Source organism: Orbicella franksi, chromosome 2 (assembly GCF_964199315.1).
Source record: "Orbicella franksi chromosome 2, jaOrbFran1.1, whole genome shotgun sequence".
NCBI lineage: Eukaryota > Metazoa > Cnidaria > Anthozoa > Scleractinia > Merulinidae > Orbicella > Orbicella franksi.
Genome location: NC_138146.1, coordinates 26829884 through 26851502, shown reverse-complemented (window position 1 = coordinate 26851502; position 21619 = coordinate 26829884). Strand labels below are relative to the sequence as shown.

At 41.2% G+C, this 21619-nt stretch overlaps 4 protein-coding genes across 4 annotated transcripts; 2 read left to right on the top strand and 2 right to left on the bottom strand.

Moving 5' to 3' along the window:
* Positions 1 to 2323: 2323 nt before the first annotated feature.
* On the bottom strand, positions 2324 to 6090 carry LOC145469336 (D(5)-like dopamine receptor). The gene is made up of 2 exons (XM_081453020.1): positions 5863 to 6090; positions 2324 to 4404 (listed from the first exon to the last, which is right to left on the bottom strand). Exon 2 carries the CDS (start codon positions 4160 to 4162, stop codon positions 3092 to 3094), a length of 1071 nt encoding a protein of 356 aa, XP_081309146.1. The 5' UTR covers positions 4163 to 4404; positions 5863 to 6090; the 3' UTR covers positions 2324 to 3091.
* Positions 6091 to 8240: 2150 nt separating this feature from the next.
* On the top strand, positions 8241 to 12893 carry LOC145469325 (D(1A) dopamine receptor-like). Its single transcript, XM_081453011.1, has 2 exons — positions 8241 to 8428; positions 10906 to 12893. Exon 2 carries the CDS (start codon positions 10942 to 10944, stop codon positions 11974 to 11976), a length of 1035 nt encoding a protein of 344 aa, XP_081309137.1. The 5' UTR covers positions 8241 to 8428; positions 10906 to 10941; the 3' UTR covers positions 11977 to 12893.
* Positions 12894 to 14126: 1233 nt separating this feature from the next.
* On the top strand, positions 14127 to 17757 carry LOC145469314 (adenosine receptor A2a-like). Its single transcript, XM_081452999.1, has one exon. It carries the CDS (start codon positions 14584 to 14586, stop codon positions 15538 to 15540), a length of 957 nt encoding a protein of 318 aa, XP_081309125.1. The 5' UTR covers positions 14127 to 14583; the 3' UTR covers positions 15541 to 17757.
* Positions 17758 to 19292: 1535 nt separating this feature from the next.
* Positions 19293 to 19835, bottom strand: LOC145469307 (uncharacterized). The gene is made up of 2 exons (XM_081452988.1): positions 19653 to 19835; positions 19293 to 19616 (listed from the first exon to the last, which is right to left on the bottom strand). The coding sequence occupies exons 1-2, from the start codon at positions 19695 to 19697 to the stop codon at positions 19305 to 19307; spliced, it is 357 nt and encodes a 118-aa protein (XP_081309114.1). The 5' UTR covers positions 19698 to 19835; the 3' UTR covers positions 19293 to 19304.
* Positions 19836 to 21619: the final 1784 nt, after the last annotated feature.

Sequence of the window (21619 nt, the reverse complement as noted above, 5' to 3'; positions counted from 1 at the left end):
TCCACTGCTCAGTGTTTTGTAAAAGGCAACTTAAAAGGCGCTCGGTTTGGGTGTTAAAAACTCAATTCTCATCTTTCTTTTGAGAAAACATTTTGGCTAGGGAAATGAACAGAGCATTTAAAAAAACAAAATGCGGAGCTGTGTAAACGGAAAAGGAGGGTACAAAGTAGGCCGCGATATGCCCTTTTGAACTAGAAGTTTATAGAAAAACTCTGCTCAACTCAGCTTTGCTAAACACAACCAGATTTCTATCGCGGTCATATACAAAGGACAGCTATGCTCACACCCACTCTGGACCGTTCTTTAATAAATGAACCAAGTTTAATACTGGCGATGAAATGGTCAAATTCTGCTATGTAAGTAAATCTACAGTATTTAGATTTCTTCTTGAGAAATTTACCGAAAAACGAAGTTTATATAGTCTACGATAGTTGTCATAACCTGTTCGTTTACAGCTTTTAAAACCACAGTACTTTCTAGTTTCTGCCTAGTTCATTTTTGTGGGATTTTGCCGAGGGCAATTTAGACTGACAGATAATCAAAGAAGCCAAAATAGACCTCCGGGATCAAGCAGTGAACATAGCCAACTAAGGAACACAAAACATGCCCAGCTGGCTTTCAGTGTTTGGCGTACGCCAAGAATCTAAGTAAAATGGGTGCAGTGACAAATTTCACAAAAAAATATTAAATGAGCGTCTCCTCCGTTATCGTAAGCCGTTTTCAGAGGATTCCGGCTTAAATTAAGAAAAATTATGGTTTAAAGGTGGCCAATTAACAAAATAGTCCCGCTTTGTCATTAAATCTAATTTAAGCTAAATCGAGCCGCGCGACCAGATGACCTAATTTATTATGGTCCTCCACGTATGCACGCTTCAGCTAACTTCGACTCTCTCCCTTCCTGTTTTTCCTTAGTTCCTCTTTGCGTTTAGGTTGCTGAATTTGCCGTTCATCCTCTTTAGTTGCGTAGCGAGTTTAGATTTGACCAGCAGTTAACGCAGAGATACTCATTGACATCAGCTCCTATGTTGAGACGCTATCATTTTAAATGCTTCCGGAATAAAGTCTATTAAAAGTGCATATATACAGACAAAAAACATTTTGTAATCGCTACAGATCCCTGTAAGTTTCACAGTGATAACCAAAAGGCTAAGAATTGGAGCTGTTCTTGGCCCGTCCTAATGTTTAGCCTTCAGCGTCAGAGAAAGGCAGGTCAAGTTCGTTCTGAAGCCACGCCTATTTTGCTCCTGCAAACCTGGTAAAGACATAAGAACTGAACATACGTTTTTCAAGTTGAGAGAATTGTTCCGAGGTGATATCGAAGTAAAATGCATAGGAACATAAGCTTACGAAGAAACGTAATCGAAAGTTTCGGAAATGCAAACATCTTTGGATATTTTCGCCTTGCCCGTTAACTTGTTTGCTGTTCGATTTAGTGAATAAAAAAGAAACCTCGTTTTGAATGTGAGGTGAACAGCTCTTTTACCAGGTAGACTCAACAGAGAAAGAAGATTTTTTGCTTACAATCACAGACCGTCAGGGAAAACTTTCCAAAGTGAATTCAAATATACCTGCGGTTTTAATTGCAGAAAAGTTGTGGAACTTGTTACCAAATGATACAAGGGAAAAGAGATAAAACACAGGATATAAATCTATGAAACTAGTACTTAGATTTTTGAGTTTCACAAGATGTTTTGCACTGATTATTTTCAAAATTGAAATAAAAAAATAAAAAATGAGCTTTTAAAGTGACGGCAATTGGTGTCATAACTTACTTATCTAGAAACTTCTATAGTTATGAAATATGTCAAACGTTACTACATATAGCGACTGATATTACTTTAATGTAAGTAGGACTTACATTAAAAACTATGTTTTGTAGCTACTCGAATGAGGGGCAGTCAGTGCTCATTTGTGCACACTTCAGTCTTTCACTTACGTCTAGTTACTTTCCACGATTTTTGAGCTTTGAGAAAAGCGTGTGAGAAGCTCTCTCCTTCGCAGAGGCTCCAAGGTTTTTTCGGGTGGGGAGAATCCGCTGAGTGTTGTAAGTGCAGGCGCAGACTTTGCGCCTGCACTCACTTCGCACAGCGGATTTATATAACGAACTTTCGAACCTCTACGGAGGAGAGAGAATATGAAGTTCATATCATCTACGTGACCTTAAGTTACCGATAATGGAACTGATACATTTTGTTCTGGTCAACATGGGACATCGTGTCTCTGTCTTGACATTTATAGTTGTGAATATGCTTTAAGATGGCCCCTTTATTGCCTGGAGATGCATTACTTGAAGAATTCAAGGAAGTATAGTTCAGATTATATTCTAGATATTGCGATCAATTTTAAGTTCAGGACTTTGCTGTCTATGGACAAGAATAAGAACAAGGACAAGCTAAGTTTTACGCATAAACTTGTATTAGATCATTTGTCGAGCTGCCTGATCTAACGACAGGGAGTATCTCCGCTCGATGAGAGAGTCTTCAGACCCTAGCATTTCTTAAATTGACTAAATTTCTCCAAGGTGTAAGGTTTCCAGTATAGTTCCATTAAAAAGGCAGTTTTTAGATAACAGCTTGGTGTACGAATGGTGTAACGTAGAGGGTTGTTCCTTTTTCCTTCTTTGACTTTGTTAGGGAGGTAGGTATGTACATAAGTAGGTGGATGGGTGGGTAGTTAGGAGGTAGGTGAGTTGATACGTGGGTAGGTAGGTGGGTTAACGTTAGGTAAATACGTATAGTAGGTAGGTATAGATCAGTAGGTAAGTAGCTATATAGGAAGGTATGTAGGTAGGTGGGCAGGTGGGTAGGTAGGTTAGTTGGTAAATAGTGGTAGCTATGTAGGTAGGTGGGTGAGTAGGTGGGCACGGCAGGCGAGTAGGTAGGTTGGTAGATTAATATAGGTAGGTATGTAGGTACCTACGTAGCTATAAGTAAAACGTACAGGAAGTGAGCTGGTTGGCTGGTTGACAGTGTCTTTATTTTTGATCTCTCTTATGAAAAATCTTCTTACAATTCTATCCCTTTCTTTGCAAACTGGAAGAGTAATCGTTGATTTTCATCTTTCCTTTGTCTTTGGCAGAATGAAAATCATTCTATACACTCGTTATACGAATAAAATCTGCCGGTTGTTGCACATTGTTTATATCGTCACTTAAATCTTTAGTAGTGTCGGCAACATGCTTGTACTTTCTTAGGGATGAAAACTCAAGTGTTTCAAGTCTACCACTCTGATTGCAGGATATCGTTATTCTGATGGGAGATGACGAAATTACGCAGCGATTTATTATCGCGGACTTACCGCAAAGGATAGCCATTATTGCTTTTCGGAAGTTGGGCATTCTCCAAGCGTATAAAAACTGATTTATCGAGCAATTGACCAAAGTTAGAAGGAATTGTAGATCTCGAAGCCAGTGGATGAGTGCGCAGTCACATGTGTCACAAAGATTTATAATGTATATCATTATGCAAGATGGTATCAGACACAAAATAAAAAATATCAAAATCAAGTTAAATGCTCTTGTTACTTGCTTTTCTATGGCCATCGCCTTTGACGCTACTTGATCGTGACAAAATGAACGCCATCGAGAGATTTGTGCTCTTAGTTTGTGATAGATCCGACAGTAAGAAAATGCTACGATCACAAAAGATGTGATGACAGCAGTGTTGGCGAATATAAACACAAACAAGTAAAATCCGGTGACGAAGTAAACGAAAGGTATTGTGAGAGATAAAAGCCATATCATTGCGGAGATACGAGCCACAGAACGAGAGGAGAGCTTCCTTCTAATGGACACAACTGTTAGATGTCTGTCTAGAGTTAGAGCTGAAAGGCTAAGAAGTGAGGCTGTGCACGAGATGAAATACGTTAGGTGGATAATCCATATTGTTTCCATGACACCATAGTTGAGGGCCTCGCGAATATGCCACACGACAAAGGCAGGCTCGGTGAAGATGCCTACAATGACGTCACTCAGAGCCAACTGAAGAACAAAGTAGTTGAATGAAGAGCATAATTCACGATAAGGATCCTTTAGGATGGCGATGCAGATCAGAATGTTACCGGGTACAGTAATGAGACAGAGCACCAGGGAAACAGCTGCAGTCATTACCGAGGTAGCAAATGGCGGGTGCACTTCCTCGCACAAATTCTTCATGAAAACCATCTTTTCGAGTCTCTTGTTGATGGAATACAATGTCGATTCTGAATATGTTTGTAGTTAAGAACAAGACTCCACAGTTCACACTCCTGGGGTGTACAGATTGAATCTGTTTCCAGTTGGTAAATATACTTCAATCCTCTTTTTCCACTGAACTTTCAATAGATGTCCCAGTTTATCAAGACCCTGCAGGTTTTCTCAGCGACTCATCGTCATCAGTTCTGGTTCACGTATGAACCTTTCGATACCTGTAACAGTAAAATGTTTGGTGTTAGTTTTTTAAATGGTATATTTTGGCAATAAAATGCACTCCCAGATTATGCATCGCACAACGAGCAGCCATAACTTCGCCTTAGGCTACGCATGAAGCCCTGCGCTGCCTTTTTCGACGGAATTCCCTCTCTTTAGCGGCCAGATGTCGTGGGTACCTGGTGACTAGGTGACTGAGTCACCAGGTGCAAGGTTGATGTGATCATGTCAAGTTTCACATCAGGTGCGAAACGTGACATAACCCGACTTTCTTGCTAAGGGGATTATCCCGTTGCTATGATGATGGACACTCATACAATTTAACTTACTGTGCATGCACCTCCTGCTGAGCATGACTAAGGAGCGACGCCTGGAGATGAAGCAGGTATTTTACTCTCAACAGGGTTGTGTTTATTTCCTATTATGACAATGACGATAGTAAGCCAATAATTTTGTATTCGGGTGTCAGACAAGTGTCAATTCGGCAATCCTGCAAGGCATTGCAAAAACCTTAATCCGATAATATAAATAAAGTTAAACCGTGCTGATAATGAATGGGTCAGAATCACAAATGCGGGAACTGAGACGAAGAGGCCCAATTGACAACAGTCAATGAATGAATGAAAGAAAGACTTAAGTTATTGACATGTCTGCTTGAACCTTTGCACCACAGTTTTACTGGGTCTCAGAACGTCTATATTGACATGGGATACATACTCAAAAGGATTCGGCTTAAAGGGAAAACGTGTAAGAGGTTAAAAATAGAAATAAAAGAGCATTTATTCTTTTCAATGTTTGGCTTCTGAGAAACTTTTCCGTGGATTAAAAGAGTTATTTTGCATCAAACAATGCAACTTACTCTTGGGACTGTCTGATCATGGTTCGTTGCAGTGGTAATCTATTGTCTCTATTCAAAAGAAACCTTCCCAAAAAGTTGTACTAAAATTATCATACTCGTGATAAGTTTTCGTGAAAAAGTTTCTTCAGAAAAGTAGAACATCTGTGCTACTGTTATAAATGGGCAGCTATTGCACAGATAGTGAGCATGTCAAGAATTAAGTCGAAAGACCTGAGTAAGCGAAGACTACGCACATGCTATAGCTCATTTCATGCTTCAATAAAACCCTCGACTATTGAAAAGGTCACTAAAGACTATTTGAAACGTGCGCGTGAAATAAACCCCTTACAGCACAGACTTCATGTTTATATGTCAAGTGCTTCGTACCGGCTTAATTTAGTCACAGCAAGAAAACATAGTACTTGTCAGGATGTTATTGATGAAAAATTCTAATCTGCTTTACAGTGAGTGCAAGCACGTTCGATAACAGTAATTGCTATATCGTAAACTCGGTAGTCATGGGAGATGATTACGTATGCGGAACAACCTTACCTGACGAAAAGGTCCTTTAGGCACAAACTCAAATTTAAGAAAGATTGTAAGTCGTAGTATTTCTTACCTGTATGTTGAGCTAATTTTTCACGATGGATAGATGGATGCGTCGTTGTCTTTCAGTCGATTATAAAATGATGCAGTGAATTGCACTTAGATTTCAAGAGTGATTTGTCTGAGGTGACTGGGCCTTCATCCGGTTTTGTCCCATAGGCATGCAAAATATTCGTTCCCATGGGAACCCTGGTCTAGTCGTGACCTGTCGTAAGGGCTCAGTAGTCTGTAGGATCTCATCTAAGAAGCTAATATGAAACACTTAAACTGAATTCAATGAACAAGTATTTATCTAATCAGTCATCTTTACAACAGAATAATAAAGAATTCCGTTCTTCTTCACTGATATTCAAATTGAAAAAACAATTGAATAACTCCAAACTATTTTTATCAAACACTGAATTTCCATAAAGCTGGTGCTTTGAGTTACAATACTTGTATCTTCACCGTCTATAAGACATACGGGATTTTAATCTCAGTGTACAAACCTTCAGCAAAAATAATTCAAGCAATAATGCGGAAAAAAAAGATAGCTTTTTTCAGTGCTAGAAGGTTCGAGAGGCACTAGCGCCGGAACGTCCTGGGACGAGACAAGATTGGACGAACCTATCTGACGTGACAACTTTCAGACTGTTCGAGAGTAGCGCTCTGACGGGACGGAACGGGACGGGACGGGAACAGCGAAAGCTGGAACCTTGATGAGTACATGTATTGTAATTTTCTTGCATAGCTTAAGTAAATTTGTTGGTCAAAGGCAAGTTAACAGCAATTTAACACCCAAGCACCTTTTTGTATGCAGCAGTTGCTTAGCAAAATCATAGCACTCAAAAACAAGGGTTGAAAGGGTTGACAAGATCATGGCTCCATCCAGCTTGTTCGTAGACCCTCAGTCTCCGTTCTGAAACAGGGGCTGGGGTGAATGCGAGGTTGAGCTATTTAAATAGTAACTCAAGTCTTTTAAATAGCAGTAATAACAGTAAGAAGAAGAAGAAGAAGAAGAAGAAGAAGAAGAAAAAGAAAAAGGAGAAGGAGAAGGAGAAGGAGAAGGAGAAGAACAAGAACAAGAACAAGAACAAGAAGAACAACAACAAGAAGAACAAGAACAAGAACAAGAACAAGAACAAGATCAAGAACAAGAACAAGAAAAATGGTACTTTTATGGCGCATATTAACATGTGGATATGTTCACATACGGTATACGGTAGAAGATCTCATCTGTAACTTATAAGAACAAGTCCCATCTACGCCCGGTCAGTGTAAAACGCACAGCACTGTGGACTGCATACTGCAGACTGAGGGCTACGGACTGCGGACTGCGGACTTCGGACTGCGGACTGCGGACTTCGGACTGCGGACTGCGGACTGCGGACTGCGGACTGCGGACTGCGGACTGCGGACTGCGGACTGCGGACTGCGGACTGCGGACTGCGCAGGGTAATATGCAGACTGCAGACTGTATACTTTTTAACTGAATCGTGTTTCCATTTTCATCATTGAGAGCTAACCGTAAACAGGCTAACTAGAGCGTTATTTAGGCTAACCTGAGTGATATTCAGGCTAACCGGACTGCAGACTTTCGCTGCGATATAGTTTAGCCTGAATCGGTTAACACTCGGATATGAAAATGTTACGATATATCTGACTTAAAAGTCTATAAATTAGTAGTTCTTTTCCCCCGTGCTTTTCATTCAGGGTAAAGAGACGCAACTCAGCTTACTTGGTCAGTTTCTTTGCCGCGCCTCCGAATGTTCGATTTATTGAGTAACCCAGAAAAATGTAGATATCGATCTGTATATACCACTCACCACTATTTATCCGACCAGACTTTACATGGTTCCTGCCCTATGTAATTAGCATAAACGGAAATTAAAGCTCTTAAGGAACTCTAACTACTTCTAAGAATTTTCGGAATTCATAGCAGGCATACCACAGGCATCCCAAGGTTGCCAGTCGAACACTTAGAGTTTTGGACTCTAGTAATAACAACTTAAGAAAAGCGCGTTCAGAAGATAACCCTTCCTGTATGTGTAGTCCTGTGCTTGGACTTGTACCGTATTATTTGAGTGTATTGAAAGCAATATTCATACAAACGCGTAGGTTTTTCCATTTTTTATTTCCTTAGCTTGCCTTTCGCTAGTGCGCGAGGCTGTCGTGTAGCGCGATAAACACTCGTGCACTGTCTTGTGCTTCGTGCACCCACCAAAACAATATTTATCTGACCGAATTAACAGAATTCTTCACAACGATAGTCATGCTATAAAAATAAACTTTTTCTCACCCTGTCAGCTGTACAGATTTCTATTTTCTTTCGGAGATACTATATATAGTAACTCCTTATTTCGCAAGATGAAAATGCGCAGCCCATCTCACTACTAATTCAGAGGTCAAAGATAATCCAGATTTTTCTGCGACACCCAATCCCTCAAATGACGGATGATCAAATTAAACACTTAGAGACAGCACTGGAGACATAAACTGTTCAATTTGCCGAGAGAAAATTACTGTGCGTGAAGATGGCGGTTCAGCGGAAAGAAATTGGAGCAAGCTAGAAAGATTGCAACATAGTGTTCACTGTGATGGTAAGTAAAATAAAACATTTTGATTCTCAAGTAAATGCTTCAAATAGATCGGTCACGAGACGCATGAATGTCCTTGCGTTGTCCTTTTATAATAGATAGGTCTTATTGCAAGAAACCCGTTTAGGCCGAGTTTGTCATAAGTTGCAACATCATGTGACTGAATATATTTGCTTTACTACCTTAAGACCGAGTCGGTGATTTCATCATACAGTAGCTCGCGTCTATTACAGTCGTGTAGCTGTAAACGATGGCTTTAAAGAGCTTTTTGTATTCTTTGTTCTTATCTTGGGCGTCACGCCAGTTGTCGTTTAACGTACTGTTGCGTGACTGTTGCGTCTGTTTCAGGGAAATCCGGTAAAGAGAAGTACTGCAGGCCACACGCAGTACTGGATTTAGAGTCTGCTTAGAAGAACCAGAAGATTCACTTGTAGTAGATGCGTGCAATCTTTTAATTCCGAACCTATGAAAGCTTTGTTTCAAAACTGATAAGGTCAGGGTACTTTGTGAATAATCAACACCTTCAATCGTAAGGTAAACACACCGCTGATTTCGAGATCGCCAGCAAATGTCTCACATAGTCCACCGGGCGAAAAATTTGAATTATCGTGAAAAAAGGAATTTGGAATTTTTTTTGTTTTTTACTATTCCAATCATTTTTTAACAAGAATTTTATTTAGGTACGTTATCTATGAAAATGCCCAACAGCCTGTCAAACCCTCTAAGAGGAGCAAAATGAGCTTTTACTTACCCCCTAAAGCTCCCCTCCCACTCCACCCTCCCCACTTTCACTACCGAACCTGTTGCAGCTTTGTTTCGACATCAACTGCTGTGGTGAGCGTTTCTTTCCTTCTTATCAGGTGGGGTTGATTAAAATGAGTCCTATTGAAATAGCATTATCCAAAAGAATCATGTCTCTAGCCGCGCCTAATCATTTACTGCTGAATGATATAACGTAAGCTAATACCAAAACGTCTAGAAAAACAAGGTAAGAGAAAATGAAAGGTCGCATTCCCTTTTGATACCAAGTCCATAACCAAGTTGACGAGACAGGATTTGAAAGCTAAGAAAGCTAAACGATGAAATTTGAAAGTCTTACGTAAGAAGTAACCTCTACATACTTCGCGACAACCTTTAGTTGCAGCTAACGGGAAATCTTACACTTATTAGATGAAGACAGCAACAGTTATTTCTTTTTTTAACCTGCCCCATGTTTAACTTTGATTCCTTGGACATATCCAATTTAGAGAAACATTCTAAACCATGAAAAGTTTCGGCCTCATAATACTTCGTGGACAATGGGCACGTGCTTCACACTTGACGCTTGAATATTTACCTGCCCCTGCAGCACGCTTTCATCTTTCGCCACAATCACGCCTGATTAAAATTTTGCGACGTTTCCCCTTATCACCTGAAAAGTTCCTGTTGGAGTCGGAATCTCCTCTAGCCCCATCATACACTACTCCTGTCTTTTTTTTTTTGTTTGCAAAATATCTACAACTTAAAGATGAGTCAAGACATTCGAACAAGAATCAAGTAACTAACAGCAATTGAAATCCAATTGCGATGATATCGCGTCTGAATGCGATTGATCATACTTAATTGAGTAAAAACTTAAAGACAATCTTGAGTGCTGAAAAGAAAAGAACTTTGTGATTACAATAGATGCTTCTATTGCAAAGGAATCTGCACTGTCGAGTCTGCTAAAGTAACCAGATTAGTTAAGAGCTCTGCAAGTCGCACTGTATACGATATCAGTCAAACACACCCGTTATGCTTCTAAATAAATCCGTGGCTAGACTGAAAAAAAAAACACAATACATGACAATATCATAGTGCGACCGACAAAGTTAGTGATTTTCAGCAGAGTGGCTATTTATCTTATCTATAGTCTGCGATTAACGTGCGACATTGCGAGGTTTTCAGTTCGAGCTCGAAACGCGAGACTCACGCTGCCGCGTGGCCGCGGGTTTCTCGTACTACGTGCTCGCCTCGCGAGACTCCCTGTTCAGCATACATTTTTACCTTATCTGACAAAACACGTCGGCGGTTTATAAACTGATTTTCCAAACCTCTAATAAGGTCCTGTCTACATAAGGCCGGAAAAGTTTGAAAACGCAGCTTTATTTCTACGGTTACGCCTATCGTCCACACTAATCCTCACCAAAACGGACCTTTTCGAAAACGCTCTTCAAATCGGAGGAATTTGAAAACGCTGGCTATTCGTTTCCGTGTGGACAGAAAACATATCAAACAGAGCTTTTCGAAAACGCCAATGGCGTCACGATATCATGTGATTTCCCTAACCGAGTTTTCCTCAAACGCAAATCCAAAATGACCGGTGATTGTTGCGTTTTTGAATTTCTCCTGCGTAGTGTGGACGGAAGATCAGGGTGTAACCTCCCTTTTCAAATTGCTCCGGCGTAGTGTGGACGAGTCCTAACATCACCGTTTTTACTTGTTGTTTATTTTCTCACTAGGGAAAGCTGCTGGTAGACTGAACCAAATACAGAATTATGCCTTTCGTCAAACATTTATGCGAAGATATTTGGCCCCCATTCACTTTGTCCGTGTTTACAGCGTCGATATCCGTGGTACTGTGCCTGGTTACTGTGCCTGGAAATGTTTTAGTTTGTGTTGCAGTAATCAAGGATCCTTATAAAGAACTGAAAACAACATTTAACTGTTTCGTTCTTCAACTGGCCATAAGTGATCTTGTCGTTGGAGCTTTGACCGAACCTGTGTTCATTGCCTACCACATCCGGGAGGCCTTGAGGTACCCTGTCATGGAGAATGTTTGGGTTATTCACTTGACGTTTTTTGTTTCATATACAGCTTCGTTGTTGAGTCTCGCGGCACTAACCTTGGACAGATATCTCACTGTGATGTCTTACTACAAGAGATTCTTATCTACCGGCACAATAACACTGATATCGGTACTGATATGGGTGATATCTGTTTCCGTACCGTGCCTTTACTTCATCACCGGATTTTACTTGTTTGCGTTCTTATTCACGAGCGCCTCCCTTATCATCATAATCAGTATATTAACGTTTTCGTACATCCGCATTCATCAAAGACTGAAGGCTCAAATCTCTCGCTGGCACTGGTTCCAACAAAAACAAATCAAGCTAGAGGCCGTATCAATGGAGCGAGGTCTGACACGAGCTTTCTACACTATTCTGGGAATATTCCTTGCGTGTTTGCTGCCGTCATTTGTGATGATTTACATCATTAATTTTTGTGATCATTGCGACTGTATCTTCATTCACTGGATGAGAGATTTGCAGTTCTTATTTCCTTTGGTGAACTGCTCGTTAAATCAGTTTCTGTATGCCTGGAAAATACGGAACTTTCGCCGAGCAATTTCAGCAGTGTTGTGTAAAACAGTGTCATATGAAGTCAGCACTCCGCAGATCGTGAACACTAATGGAATCATTGCAGATGACTCTAATACCGTGGATGAAATGGAACTGATTCCCCTGGACCCTGGCAGTCTTCGTATGACGGCCATCGCCGAGATCGGTGAAACAAATCAAATTATGTTTTAGTTAAAATGCAAAGCTTCCTATCAATTTACTGGAGGTTGGCAGTTTATAGCCTATAAACATAGGCTGTTGTGGAAACTGCATCGACTTTATTGCAGACGATTTAATGTTCCACATTGTTGAGATTCAGGAGTGAAAGTCAGCTAAGTCAGTACAATCTGGGACGACTATGCAAACCTGAGCCCCAAGTTACACAGCTACTTTTGAAGTCTCCAAAGTTCACAGGAGTCTTACAACATTGTGTTGCTTACTGTAAAATTTTAGGTTGGGAGGTCTTATTTTTAAAATTTAGAACACGTCCATTGTGTTCTACAAGAGGTCCGTATCCGCTGATAGAGCAGGATATCGCCCTCGTTGCCCTTGAGCTGCTGACAGAGAAAATTATTCTTGTTTCGGCTAAAAAATACCTTTAAAAAAGCTGATTTTGAAATGCAATCCTTTAACAATTAGAATACTCGCCTTCGTTTTCTGTGAGCGATGGTGAGCTCAAGTGCGCTTTCTTGGCTATTCCGCCTCCGTCAGAAAACCCATCCCCGTATCCAATTGTTATGTAAAATAAACGCAGCGTAAGAAATGTATCGTAGCGTTGTAATTAAGGTTCGAAAGATAATGTAACCACAAACAGAGCCAGAATTCACAATAACATGATTATTATATTGAACAGTTATAGAATACTAAGCGGTGTGTGATTCTGGACATGCTGACATAATTCACGAGCTAAAAGTAGCGACTTATAATGCTATTTTTTGGCTATTTTATTTTCTCTTCCACAGTGTTTCAGGGTTTCCCGGCGGTATATGTAGATAGCAACCATTCTTTTCCATTTCGCTGTGTCACGTTAATGTAATAATGGCTTTTTATCGCTTTCAGTTAGTTATAGTATTATGTACTCGCGACTGAAATTTATCTTCGGTTTGAATCAACGTTTTAGATCTATAAATCTGTCTTTTGTTTAGAAATGTTTGAGCTGGGAAATTGAAATAATTGTAACGGATGTAGGATAGAGTTTTCGAGTTTTCTGAGATCTGTCACTTCAGTGCTAGATGGGTCATAACTGAGCACTGAACTAGCGTCTAATTTATGTGCGATACATCCTCAACGCGAATGAAGGTTATACACAAAAATGACCGAAATCTGTTTCTCACAATTTATCTATTTATGCATTTTTTTCATTTGGCACTATTATGAGAAACGTAAGGAGGCCGACAAAGGTAATTTGTTTGTTGACATCAGGGCCTGGATTATCATGATTTATCCTGTATCGTGAGCAGCTCAGCTATTGAATGTGGACACACTTGGAGTTTGTCCACTGTGTGAAAGACTAGCATGTCTCTTTACATGTCAGTTTTTTTTTTCCTTTTTTGCTGTGGTTCTGATTATTGCTTTATGTCAGTTTTTTTCTTATTTTGCTGTTGTTCTGATCATTGCTTATCACTTATTTATTTCAGTCTCGAATGCCATTTCCGATAAAGAATTACGAATTTCCTCCACTTAGGTTATCCGAACGAATTTCTTTCAAATATAAGTAGATAAAGTAAATGGCTATTTATTTGTTTTGTGTGTTTGTTTCTAGGAAATAAATACCTTGTTGCTGTGAAATATACAAAAAAAAAAAAACTGCGTGAGTCTCGGTGGTACCCTACCAATGGCAAATAGCAAAAACTCTTCCGGAAATAACGTGGCGCTCAGCGATGAATTTCCTAACACGGTAATTGAACCTTAGGTTTTGAAACCCTTCACTGCCCGAACATACAGCAGCGATTATACGTTGATGTTCCGCCCCTGAGTTTCCTTGTGTAAGTATTTGTTTTATCTAATCCTAATATCTCTCTTCTCATCGTAAAGTTGTTTTACTTGTAGCCCACTTCTCGAGTTGGTCCTTACTACTGCATAAAAGAAATTAAAACAAAAATGGGGCGAAAATCTCCACATATCTCACTGCTTATGATTACACGAATGCTACTGACATCGGATGTTCCTTGGAATTAATTTAAATTCAACCGGAAAATGTCACTTATACCTATCAACAAAACACGTAAATAATATTGCTAAGTCAACTGAAACATCTGCTCTCAAAGTTTCTCACTCTTTTGACACCATTCAAAAAAAGAGCTTGTCGCACCGTGAGCGAAGGAAAGAACTAATGTACCAACAAAAGGAATAAGTCGGTAAGACACACTTCTGTTTTAAAAGACTGAAGCCGTTCGTCTTATCACTTAATAAATTTCGTAAATGTAAACAACAAATAGAAAGAGAAAATTGCTTTTCACAGTCGCAAACCGACACAGAAATGTTATATTATTCGATATTAATCATTTCAATCTTACTTTTTACCATGTTGTCCTAGGTTTTACATGCCTTGATTAAAACCTCCTTTCAGGACTCAGTAAACGGGCCGGGCAATCCTCTTTTCAACAAGGTATAAAGCCGCTCTCAAAGAGCTATAACCGATCTGATTGGGAAAGCAGATTTAATGAAGAAACCTGTCCAGCAAAGTTCCGGTCAATGATATGTTCCTAGTTCATGACAGATGACAAGGTGAAAAAGAAAAAAAAAAACGCGCTCTCGCTGTATTCTGACTCAGATTGAGTACTGTTCAATTATATCGCGATGAAATTCGGAGCCAATCTGTGTGACGAAGTATGGGCACCGTTTTCTACGTCGGTCACTACTGCTTGTGTTTCAGCCATTTTGTGTGTAATCACAGTTCCCGGCAACTTGCTTATTTGTTGGGCCATCATCAAAGATCCAAACAACGAACTGAAATCATCCTTCAACTATCTGATTTTAAACCTGGCCATTGCGGATTCGTTCATTGGACTCGTTACCGAGCCAGTGTTTGTTTGGTATCATAGCTCCGAGGCAATGAGGCGCGAAGTCCTTGGTCTGCGTTGGTTAGTATACATGTCATATTTTATGACCTCCACAGCTTCAGTGTTAAGCATAGCTGCACTGGCAACAGATCGCTATTTAGCTGTGACTTCCACAACCATAAGGAAACTCTCTTCGACAAGTGCTATTACTGCATCTATCGCGATATGGAGTTTTTCCTGCAGTTTGCCTTTTCTCTATTTCGCGACAGGTTTCTACACTTTGGCCTTCATCTTTGCCAACACGACGATAATCTTAACCCTCATACTGCTAGTTTTCTACTTCGTTCGCATCGTTAAGAGCCTTAACGCTCACGAGAAGCACATGGCATCAGTTCTGGGACAGAATGTGCAACGTCGAGGGCTTCTCAGAGAAAAACAAGCAACGAAATGTTTTTTACTCATTTTACTGTTTTTCTTTGTATGTAGTTTTCCATCTTGTGTCATGATTTACGTCATTAATTTATGCAGCACGTGCAGTTGTGTGGTTATACACTGGTGTAGAGACCTTCAGTACTTGCTAGTACTACTGAACTCTTCATCTAACCAGTTTTTGTACGCGTGGAGGATGAATAGTTTTCGTCGAGTGTTTGGACGAATTCACCCGTTCCTTTCTAGCTTGGAAGCACAGCAGAGAAACTCAGCTGTCTCACAAGCGCCTTCGAATCCCGCTGACCCTGCTATTATGGCGGAATAATAAAAGGTTATAAGGTTCATTCTCGTAATAGTATTAGAGTAGTATAACCACTGGACCAATTTGTTTTTATAATCCGCAGCAAAACCACTAAAATTGATTGGACGAGAACTTACACGTCATACGTCTCATGGTTTCCGTAGCGTGAAGCGACCTAATACCCCGTCCCCCAAACCCAGCATTTAGTCAGGTTGCACTGTACCAGTGATCTGCCAGTATTCCTTGTCTATACTCCTGGTGGAGAGAGGCACTAAGTGTCCTACCAAGAGCCTAGGCCATGGGTTGCTCCCAGATCATGGCAGCACTTCAACTCCTGGACTGCTTGATAAAGACCACCATACCAAGTAAAGAGTTTTCCAAACTTTGTTGGTTGCGTCGATTTTTTTATTCATGTAGGTATTTACATCTATCTATTTATTTATTAATCTTACTTATCTCCTACTTTTCATTTAATTGGTGAAGAATAATGCCAAAAACAAGGCATGCAGTGTCAAACAAGAAGCTTCGGAAAGCTTAAAACATGATAGTTAGACATGCATTTTGTACTAATAAAAACACATTTTTATCTGCATTTCCCGCTCGAGAAAAGGTCGCATGTATTATGTTTTATAAACGTTCACCACGTGATACTCGATGCGTATTGCCACTGTGACAACAGTCCCCATGTAAGTTCAGCTACCAGTAGCGAATCTAGGGGAGGGGCCCGGGGGGCCCGGGGGGCCCGTCCCCCCTTATTTTGGTTAAAAGAAGAAATCATAGAAGGAAGAAAAGCCAGTAGGGCAAGTAAAACAAAACCGCCCCCCCCCCGCCCCACCCCTCCCCTTAGCTCAAGGTCTGGATCCCCCACTGGTTACTTGAGACCTGTTTGTTAAACATGTTCGATATTGAATCTTTTGTTTAAAGATTTGTCTCTTCTGTCTATCCCTTTCCTACTGCCCATGCAGCTGGGCCCAGTTGTTTTGTTTTTTGATTTACGTGGCGATACGTTTTTCGCAATTTATTTGGCTTGATTGATGGAAACCTAAAGATAACTGCACAGTTATGTTAATAATTACTGTATAAGTGGACCGCAGCTATAAAGGGTTGTTACAATGAGTTAGCCTGAGTAGCTTGGCGGTTTAAGCAATTTTTTAAGCAATTTGAGCGCGAGCGTTGTCTCTCTCCCAGACTCCTTGCGGCTTCGCCGCTGGTTATCGCGGCTTCGCTGCTTTCTTAGCGCGCTCAAATTACTGAAAAACCGCCAAGCTACGCAGGCTAACAATGAGTTACACATGTAAAAGGCTGGGATTAAAAAAAAAAAACCGCAATAAACTCTAGTTTGGTTTGCAAATTCTGTTGTCATGTCTTCAAAGCTTAAAACCTAGTTACTACTTGCTCTGAAATAAATAAATAAATGAAAAGGTTTAAAGACCCTTTGAAAACGGACTTCTTACGAGGGTCGTACTGGAAAATATTGGCCCGAGGTAATGACAGAACGGACCGAGCATAGAGTTAGACCTGAACAAAAACTACCCAGGGCCAAAATTTCCCCAGCACGGCTTGAGCAGCTAGGTTAGTAAGTAGCTTATTATGTGGCACTCGGTTTTAGTTGCAAATTTTGAATTTGCCGGCTTCCGAAAGCAAAAACTACACGGCTTATGAACGTTTCCATGGAAACCATCCGTATGGTATTCTCCCGACCAAGAAAAAACCAATCAGAACGCTAGGATTTACCTCAAGACTACCTTGCAATATAATAAATCAGGTTATTTTCGCTTAATCTGTTCCAGGCTCTCGGTCAGTGGGGACGATGGAAAAAGCAGCCGGCCGAGCGGTGTCTGGGAGAGAAAAAGGTGAGGGCGCCGCCCGCTTTTTCGATCGTCCCCACTGACCGAGAGCCTGGAACAGGCTAATTTTCGCTCCGGTGCAGTGTTTACCTTGGTGCTCTGAGAGTATTTCCCGAACGAGTGGAGGTAATAAGTAATTTTAACACTATTTTGGCCACAAAGGCAGGAAAAACACCGTTCTGGTGTCCCCGCAAAAGGCAAATTTTAACTCGTGACCGAATTGCGTTGGTTTCCAAAGGTCCGTTGAAACTTGATGACCAGCATGCGCAACTGAGTCCTTAAAAAAATGGAAGCGAGAAGTCTTTTTTAAAAAAATTGAAATTCAGCTCGGCCCAGTCAGCGGATGGTCCGGCGTCTACTTCATGTATACATATCATGAAGTCGTTTGATCGACCCTGGCATTTTGACCGCTCACGAGGACGATACTTTGTAGAGAGGGGATGTTTGCGAGAAGTCAACGTAATTCGGTTTCCCCTACAGAAAGGTATTTATCTTCTTTGTATTTCTTTGTATTTATTTACTGATAGAATAAGCTAGTTTTCTGTAAGTGAAAGCGTCCCACAAAGCGAAACTGGCGACATCATGACATCGGAGACAACGTTTGTTGCGCGCGCTTTTCGTTTTAACTGGCCATGATTAGTTAAAGCTTTTGCTACGAATGTGAAAGACTTGTTTCTTCCCAACTACGTTCAACGTAAACACTTAGCTTGTCTGCGTATTCAGGGACTGCATCAAATGAGCTTTTAGCGTGTTTCGATGTTATGGGAAATAGGCCAGCCGCCATTTTTGATTGCTGGTATTACAAGTCTAGTGACGTCCACTCACTCGAAACTTCAGTCGTCATCACCAGAAAAGTCGAAATCGACATGCGCAATTGAAACATGTTCCGTAACTCTTTTACGAAGAAGCAACTCCTTAGAGTGCCTGATATGTTTCTCCAGCACTCTCGCCATGAAGTTTTGGTCTAAAAACATCTTCATCTTCTTCAGTGCTAATCTTTGGTGACGGCGTACCAGCCACTAAAGAGTTGCTAGGAAGAGAGAGATCTTTCTCCACTTCCAATAGCGCTTCTGAAACGTCTAAATCTTTAGCACACTCCATTATCAAAATGAGTTGTTATACTCAAAAATAAAAAGTGCTGAAGTATTTATACGCTTCAGTGCTTAGCGCATAATCAAATTACCATGTGCTTTGTTGTCCCTAGGGCTATTCAAAATGCCGTGCACTTTAAAAGCGTTAATGAATAGGTGTACCTACCATCCCAGGTCGGTAATCTGCCTACTAGAGCATGTGAAAAGACTTATTAAGCAGTCTTTTGAACCGTATTGTAATCAAATGGTATGAAACTCGTTGTCGAACGAAAGAAATTCAACTCGTGTATCGACAAGCTTAGTCATGCCTAGCAGTGCTGAGAAATGTAGAGAAAGAGTGAAGGAGGGAAAGAAACTCCAGAAAAGTACAAAGAACAGAGGACACGATACAGAACAAAACATGCAAGTCAGATGCGAAAAACTGAAGAAGTGGCGAGAAGAACATCCTGACCTCCGCAAGGTCCAGACGGAACATGAGAAAAGTGTGAGAAAGAAGAAATCGAAAGATGAGTTAAAATGTTCAGACGAAACAGAGGTATTACCAATTGTAAACTTTGACTGCGATGAGGCAATAGCCTCAGAACAGCAACAGCAGGATTTAGAAGACTTGTGTGCAGTAATTGGATCAGAACTGGAGCATAATTTAGTAGCTGATTTTGATCTGTCTTTACTTGATGTGAAAACGAGGCCATGAAACAAAAACGGCTCCTTTAGGAGCCACCACATGTCCTAAAAGCAATGATCAATGATAACAATGTTTTCTTCTAAGACCATAACAAATCTGGTGTGTGGTCGGGGGTTTCTTTTCCGACTCTTTAAATTCCCCGGCTATTGGCAGTCACATTGATTGTCAGTAAAGAATATCCCCCTCCTCCACCTCTTCCACCTCCTCCTCCTCCTCCTCCTCCTCCTCCTCCTCCTTCTCCAACTCCTCCTTTTCCTCTTCCTCTACCCCTTCCACCTCTTCATCCTCCTCCTCCAACTCCTCCCCCTCTTCCTGCTCCACCTCCTTCTCCTCCTCTTCTTCCACCTCCTCCTCCACCACCTCCTCATCTTCCTCCTTTTCCACTTCTCCCACCTCTTCCTCCTCCTCCTCCTCATGCTTTTTTACTTCTCCCACCTCTTGCTCCAGCTCCCCTTCCTCTTCGTCCTCCTCCTCCACCTCTCCCTCCTCCCCCTCCTCCTCCTTCTCCTCCACCTCCTCCCCCTCCTCCACAAGTCCTTTGTTTTCCCTTTCTTCCATGATCGTAACGATCAACTAAATCACCAATAATTATCGGCCAAGAATAAAAATAATGCTTCAGCTGCTTTAATTCAGTTGAAGTAAGGAGTCTGTAAGCGAAACATGTCCTTATCGTGCCGTTATTGCCAGAGACCCTCTACACGTGAAGACAGTAGAATTCATCACGAGAAACACAGTTGTCAAAGGAAAAAACACCACAGGATATCCCAAAGATCCCATATCCTACCAAAAAGCACCATAGGATCCCTAGTAGAATAGAAATGGGAGAAGCGTTTTGATTCAAGACACCCTCTAGTGTTTTGGTTGTGGGTCCTTCTGGCTGTGACAAGACTTGTTTTACCAAATCGTTACTCTTGGATCACTCAAAGGAATTGTTTGTAAACCCTCCCCCTACGATTCACTATTGCTACGGGGCGTGGCAAGATGGATTCCGAGACATGGAAGACGCTTGTGTGCAATTTCATGAATAGATTCCAGAGTCAGACCATCTCAAGTCATGGTTTCCGAAGGGTGGATTCCTCATATTAGACGATCTGATGGCAGAGGGAGGTGAGGACAAAGCATTGCCAGACTTATTCACCAAACACTCTCATCATTAAAATATCACCGTGTTGTACTTGTGCCAAGACATGTTTCCACCAGGGAAATATGCTAAGAGTATTTCTAGGAACGCCCACTCCATCGTAGCCTTCTGGCAAGACATAATGGATGTCTATCAAAAAGTGACCGAACGACCGTTTGGGTACACGGTCCTGGATTTACATCCTGCCATTGATGACAGAAAGCGCGTGTTAAGTCACCTCGTGACACATGAAGGACACCCACGCTGGCATCGAAGAAAGAGAAAGGATGTCTGATCCTTGACCAAAATGGTATATTAAATATTAGCTTAATCGACTCGGCTTATTTGAAGCACGCTGTCTTTGGTGAAGGTCGACGAGAATCATGGATGATCATTCAACAGATATTTTTGGCCAGTAGAAGATAACAGTGATGAAAACGTAGAAGAGGAAGAGGAGGTGGAAGAAGAGAAGCCTGAAGAGGAACAGGAAGAAGAGGAGGATAGTAGCAGCTCCGAAGAGGAAGAAGAAGCGGACGACGATGAACCAGATCTATGGAGTCTGTTGTGTCAAAATGTCAGGGAAGATCTCAAAGAAACCTACCTGAAAGAAGTCCAGCAGTTCCTGGATAAGGGAAAATCCCAAAACTATGCCAAAAATGCTGCTTTCAACGTCCTATTACCTGTAAGTAGAAGAAGGCTACGGAGGACTTACTTAGAGCATCTAAAATGCACCATAAAGTCATGAAGACTCTTCGACGCTTTATTGAGGAAGATGACATGGATTTTGACGAAGCAGCCAAGTAGGCATAACGGAAATTCCTGTTAAGCAGACTAATGAAAAAGAAGTTACTCCCCGACGATGATGACGAAGAGGAAGTAGAAGAAGTGACCTGAATTAGCCATGTGACTCTTATAAGAGTGTGTGACTCCAGGGTTTTAGTCATTATTTGTAACACGCCACACATGCAAGATGAACTGCTCCAATCAACTGTCAGGGAATGACCAGAAGGTCGTCTGTAAAATGGCCTACCACAAAAAATATTATGCAAGGAACAGAGAGCGAATCCTGGCCCAACAAAAGAGATATCGTGCAGAGAACGTCGGAATTCTCAAAACCCATCGTTCATGGGAGGCGCGGTGGCCTCATGGTTAGTGCGCTCGTCTCCGGATCAAGCGGTCTGAGTGTGAGCCCTGGCCAGGGACATTGTGTTGTGTTCTTGGGCAAGACACTTTACTCTCACAGTGCCTCTCTCCACCCAGGTATATAAATGGGTACCGGCGAACTTAATGCTGGGGGTAACCCTGCGATGGACTAGCATCCCATCCAGGGTGGAGTAGAAATACTCCTAGTCCCTTCATG

Coding starts and splice junctions, on each gene's coding strand:
- LOC145469336 (XM_081453020.1), bottom strand. CDS start 4,162: ATGGTTTTCATGAAGAATTTGTGCGAGGAAGTGCACCCGCCATTTGCT.
- LOC145469325 (XM_081453011.1), top strand. CDS start 10,942: ATGCCTTTCGTCAAACATTTATGCGAAGATATTTGGCCCCCATTCACT.
- LOC145469314 (XM_081452999.1), top strand. CDS start 14,584: ATGAAATTCGGAGCCAATCTGTGTGACGAAGTATGGGCACCGTTTTCT.
- LOC145469307 (XM_081452988.1), bottom strand. CDS start 19,697: ATGGAAGAAAGGGAAAACAAAGGACTTGTGGAGGAGGGGGAGGAG. Junction 19,617..19,652: donor TTGTGGAGGAGGGGGAGGAG/GTGGAGGAGAAG, acceptor GAGGAGGGAGAG/GTGGAGGAGGAGGACGAAGA.